Consider the following 6,000-nt stretch of genomic DNA (forward strand, 5'->3'; position numbering starts at 1 on the left):
TCTTCAGCATTCTTCTGTAGCACCACATTTCGAAAGCTTCTATTCTCTTCTTGTCCAAACTATTTATCGTCCATGTTTCATTTCCATACATGGCTACACTCCATACAAATACTTTCAGAAATAACTTCCTGACACTTAAATCTATACTCGATGTTAACAAATTTCTCTTCTTCAAAAACGCTTTCCTTGCCATTGGCAGTCTACATTTTATATACTCTCTACTTCGACCATCATCAGTTATTTTGTTCCCCAAATAGCAAAACACCTTTACTTCTTTAAGTGTCTCATTTCCTAATCTAATTCCCTCAGCATCACCCGATTGAATTCGACTACATTCCATTATCCTCGTTTTGCTTTTGTTGATGTTCATCTGATATCCTCCTTTCAAGACACTGTCCATTCCCTTCAACTGCTCTTCCAAGTCCTTTGCTGTCTCTGACAGAATTACAATGTCATCGGCGAACCTCAACGTTTTTATTTCTTCTCCATGGACTTTAATACCTACTCCGAATTTTTCTTTTGTTTCCTTTACTGCTTGCTCAATATACAGATTGAATAACATCTGGGACAGGCTACAATCCTGTCTCACTCCCTTCCCAACCACTGCTTCCCTTTCATGCCCCTCGACGCTTACAACTGCCATCTGGTTTCTGTAATAATTGTAAATAGCCTTTCGTTCCCTGTATTTTACCCCTGTCACCTTTATAATTTGAAAGAGAATATTCCAGTCAACATTGTCAAAAGCTTTCTCTAAGTCATACATACCTAACACGCACCAAACGCAAATTCTCAGTAGCCCCTATGTTTCACTGCAAACTTCAAGAATTTCTTATAGTAGTTTAGCTAATACTGAAATATCACAATAACTATGACCATTAACGAAATGATAGGTAATTTATCATGAAGCTGACGAATGAAGCTATAACATGTGCGAGACTTAAAGTTTATTACCATGCAGTTTCTTTAAAATCGTTTGAGAAAGCTTGCAAACCGTCCAGCTTGCACAGCTGACGCGTTCAGCACAGATTGGCAACTACAGGTCCTTGCTCTCCCTCCGTACTGAACTATAAAATGTCGTAATTAATTTTAAACTCACCATCGAGAGAACGATGCCATTTATATGTTGCCAGGTAGCAGTCTAAGCGTCTCGGTATAGTTTTGTGTGGGCAGCTAATTAAGCCTACGATCCTACAGTGCGCATCTCGCTTTACTGGCGAGGGAAGTATCGCAACTCCAACAGATAAAATTAAGAAAAGAAATGTTTTAATGCAGGTTGCTTATAATCATAGTTTCGCTTCTTGGGTAAGTGTAGACAGGAAACTATTTACCCTGCGGATACCCAAGACTATAGGATGATTGCAGATTTGAAGAAGTTCGGCCGTTCACTTATGTAATAAAATGGAACACGTAAACTCGTTCTTACGATGTTATTTATTAATTGGCTACCAGTTTCGGTGCTTCATTACGCTATCTTTAGGCCTTAACTGAAACTAAGGGGGTTAACTTATCGTCTACACGATTCTTCAGTGGCCGACATCCAAGAACTTGTTTTCGCAGACGATCTGTAACAACAATGTTGTGTCTCCAACCATCAACTGCGAGAGTTGTCTATATACTTAATTAAGTTTATACAAAACCTTTAGTGCGAAAGTCCCACTCGCACCTCTTCAATTTTTATCTGTTGCAGTTCACACAAATGTTGGTCGTATTAGGACATAACCATAGTGCTATTCACAGCATTGTTACATTTTATAGTTTAAACGATTAAATAACTTGGAGCTTTACCTGGGACGGTATTTGGAACGTACTTTTCTGTTGACAGGTACGGCAAGCAGAGCGCCTGCATGACGAACTTCCGGCTGAGACTGTACTGCTACTGCCGGACGTCGTGAGTGTGCAGAGGAGAATGTTTTCAACTCTTTGCACACCTACGTTATGGCCCCGTCTATCCACAACTGAAGTCGGAGCTACGATGAGGAGTGAACAAACTGATATTTCAAATTAGCAAGCTACTAGTGACACCAGTTAATTACAGACTGTACAAATGATTACTCAACAGCAGTTCGTTAAAACTTTGTTGTGGAGTGCTGTGTAGGCCATATAATGGACCATTTCTTACACTGCGGTGTAAAAGTTGAGTATAGAACTTGTGAAAAGTTTCGTTGTAATTCTACCTCGAAATCTGAAGTACAAAAGTGCTCGTGTATGGACAGAATCTCTTTAGGTGTACTATGAGCAGACTTTTTCAGGAGCATCATGAGACACACAGTAGGGTTGCTTGAAGCTACTTATCATTTACTTTCACAGTGCCATACAGTTTATTCCAAACCAAATATGTTTTTCCTATTTAGAACATATGGGTGGACTTTCCTACCACAAGTAAGGGAGAGCTGGTTTCTCTAAAATTGTGTTGGACTATTCAATGTTTATATGTCTTGATGTTAAACTATTTCAGTGTGTGTGTGTGTGTTTGTGTGTGTGTGTGTGTGTGTGTGTGTGTGTGTGTGTGTGTGTTTTATAAGACTTAGCAGAAACATTCCTGCAATTCGTCTGAATATCGTGTAAAACACGATACTGTAAAATAATACGACGAAAAATGTATATGCGTTTTATTTATTTGTGCAGTGGCTCACCCCCAAAAAATTTAACAATATTATACTACTAAATATAATTGCTGTACCCCCATTGCGTCTTTTGACGTGAGAGATGCTTACCAAATTCGCTACTTTTAAGTGTATGCTTAATATTCCGAGTTCAACAGAACTGTTAACGTTGCTGTGACTACTACATTTTACACTACATGCCACATCATTGTCCAAGATCTAAAACACCTAGTGCTCTCTTAATTACCCTTACACGGGTGAAACTGATAGACTAAACAAGTTAAAGCTGCATGGCCCTGAGCTTCAAGCGCTAATAGAAAGCACAGAAGCTGAAATCGTTATAGGTACAGAAAGCTGGCTAAAGCCTGAAATAAGTTCTGCAGAAATTTTTACGAAGTCTCAGACGGTGTTCAGGAAAGATAGATTAGGCAGAATTGGTGGTGGAGTGTTTGTGTCTGTCAGTAGTGGTTTATCTTGTAGTGAAGTCGAAGTAGATACTCCGTGCGAATTGGTATGGGTGGAGTTTATACTTAACAGCCGAACTAAGTTAAATAATTGGCCCCTTCTACCGACCCCCAGACTCCGATGATATAGTTGCTGAATAGTTCAGACAAAATTTGAGTCTCGTAACAAATAAATACCCCACTCATACGGTTATAGTTGGTGGGGACTTCAACCTTCCCTCGATATGTTGGCAAAAATACTTGTTCAAAACCGGTGGTAGGCAGAAAACGTCTTCCGAGATTGTCCTAAATGCTTTCTCCGAAAATTATTTCGAGCAGTTAGTCCACGAACCCACGCGAATTGTAAATGATTGCGAAAACACACTTGATCTCTTAGCCACAAACAATCCAGAGCTGATAGAGAGCATCGTGACTGATACAGGGATTAGTGATCACAAGGTCGTTGTAGCTAGGCTCAATATCGTTTCTTCCAAATCCACGAGAAACAAACGCAAAAAAAATTTATTTAAAAAAGCTGATAAAGTGTCACTAGAAGCCTTCCTAAGAGACAATCTCCATTCCTTCCGAACTGACTATGCAAATGTAGACCAGATGTGGCTCAAATTCAAAGATATAGTAGCAAGAGCAATTGAGAGATTCATACCTCATAAACTGGTAAGAGATGGAACTGATCCCCCGTGGTACACAAAACAGGTCCGAACGCTGTTGCAGAGGCAACGGAAAAAGCACGCGAAGTTCAGAAGAACGTGAAACACCGAAGATTGGTTAAAGTTTACAGACGCGCGAAATTGGCACGGACTTCGATACGAGATGCCTTTAATACGTTCCACAAAGAAACATTGTCTCGAAATTTGGTAGAAAATCCGAAGAAATTCTGGTCGTATTTACAAGTACACAAGCGGCAAGACGCAGTCAATACCTTCGCTGCGCAGTGCCGATGGTACTGTTACCGACGACTGTGCCACTAAAGCGAAATTATTGAACGCAGTTTTCCGAAATTCCTTCACCAGGGAAGACGAATGGAATATTCAAGAATTTGAAACACGAACAGCTGCTAGCATGAGTTTCTTAGAAGTAGATACCTTAGGAGTTGCGAGGCAACTCAAATTGCTTGATACGGGCAAGTCTTCAGGTCCAGATTGTATACCGGTTAGGTTCCTTTCAGATTACGCTGATACAATAGCTCCCTACTTAGCAATCATATACAACCGCTCGCTCACCAATAGATCTGTACCTACTGATTGGAAAATTGCGCAGGTCGCACCAGTGTTCAAGAAGGGTAGTAGGAGTAATCCATCGCACTACAGACCTATATCATTGACGTCGGTTTGCAGTAGGGTTTTGGAGCATATACTGTATTCAAACATTATGAATCACCTCTAAGGAAACGATCTATTGATACGTAATCAGCATGGCTTCAGAAAACATCGCTCTTGTGCAGTGCAGCTAGCTCTTTATTCGCACGAAGTAATGGACGCTATCGACAGGGGATCTCAGACTGATTCCGTATTTCTGGATTTTCGGAAAGCTTTTGACACCGTTCCTCACAAGCGACCCCTAATCAAACTGCGGGCCTATGGGGTATCGTCTCAGTTGTGCGACTGCATTCGTGATTTCCTGTCAGGAAGGTCGCAGTTCGTAGTAATAGACGGCAAATCATCGAGTAAAACTGAAGTGATATCAGGTGTTCCCCAGGGAAGCGTCCTGGGACCTCTGCTGTTCCTGATCTATATAAATGACCTGGGTGACAATCTGAGCTGTTCTCTTAGGTTGTTCGCAGGTGATGCTGTAATTTACCGTCTAGTGAGGTCATCCGAAGACAAGTATCAGTTGCAAAGCGATTTAGAAAAGATTGCTGTATGGTGTGGCAGGTGGCAGTTGACGCTAAATAACGAAAAGTGTGAGGTGATCCACATGAGTTCCAAAAGAAATCCGTTGGAATTCGATTACTCGATAAATAGTACAATTCTCAAGGCTGTCAATTCAACTGAGTACCTCGGTGTTAAAATTACGAACAACTTCAGTTGGAAAGACCACATAGATAATATTGTGGGGAAGGCGAGCCAAAGGTTGCGTTTCATTGGCAGGACACTTAGAAGATGCAACAAGTCCACTAAAGAGACAACTTACACTACACTCGTTCGTCCTCTGTTAGAATACTGCTGCGCGGTGTGGGATCCTTACCAGGTGGGATTGACGGAGGACATCGAAAGGGTGCAAAAAAGGGCAGCTCGTTTTGTATTAGCACGTAATAGGGGAGAGAGTGTGACAGATAAGATACGCGAATTGGGATGGAAGTCATTACATCAAAGACGTTTTTCGTCGCGGCGAGATCTACTTACGAAATATCAGTCACCAACTTTCTCTTCCGAATGCGAAAATATTTTGTTGAGCCCAACCTACATAGGTAGGAATGATCATCAAAATAAAATAAGAGAAATCAGAGCTCGAACAGAAAGGTTTAGGTTTTTCCCGCGCGCTGTTCGGTCGGTGGAATGGTAGAGAGATAGTATGATTGTTGTTCGATGAACCCTCTGCCAAGCACTTAAATGTGAATTGCAGAGTAGTCATGTAGATGTAGAAGGGTACACAGCAGCCTCCCTACAGTGGAGCACCCCGTCGAGCCTGAGTTGCGACATAGCCGGTATACTAGAGCCCTCTGAACGCCAGTAATGTGTGGTGGGGTATTTGTTATGACTACTGTCCTTTCGCGTAGAGTATTCTGTACATGTATAATTTAATGTAAGTGTGTGGTACGAGTTCGCCAGTCGAGGTACGTGAGTTCTTTGTTTTACAGGTACTCTTTGACCACACCTGTTGTAACGATTATGCATCATTCTGTGAATAAAAAAAATCTGCTTTGTTTTCGAAGGTAAAGTGTTGTGCGATGTTGTCGTTCATGAGCAAACAGTCCTGTGTCTTTTGTAATAAAG

At 41.2% G+C, this 6,000-nt stretch overlaps 1 protein-coding gene across 1 annotated transcript in view; it reads left to right on the forward strand.

Annotated features, from left to right (window-relative positions):
* The window catches only part of LOC126336800 (uncharacterized), a 347,186-nt gene extending 344,585 nt beyond the window's left edge, over window positions 1-2,601 (forward strand). The window contains exon 12 of the mRNA XM_050000834.1: window positions 1,823-2,601. Coding sequence (XP_049856791.1) covers window positions 1,823-1,892 — 70 coding nt within the window. The 3' untranslated portion in view covers window positions 1,893-2,601. The remainder of the gene's footprint in view (window positions 1-1,822) is intronic.
* Window positions 2,602-6,000: the final 3,399 nt, after the last annotated feature.

This window comes from Schistocerca gregaria, chromosome 2 (genome assembly GCF_023897955.1).
Source record: "Schistocerca gregaria isolate iqSchGreg1 chromosome 2, iqSchGreg1.2, whole genome shotgun sequence".
NCBI classification, from domain to species: domain Eukaryota; kingdom Metazoa; phylum Arthropoda; class Insecta; order Orthoptera; family Acrididae; genus Schistocerca; species Schistocerca gregaria.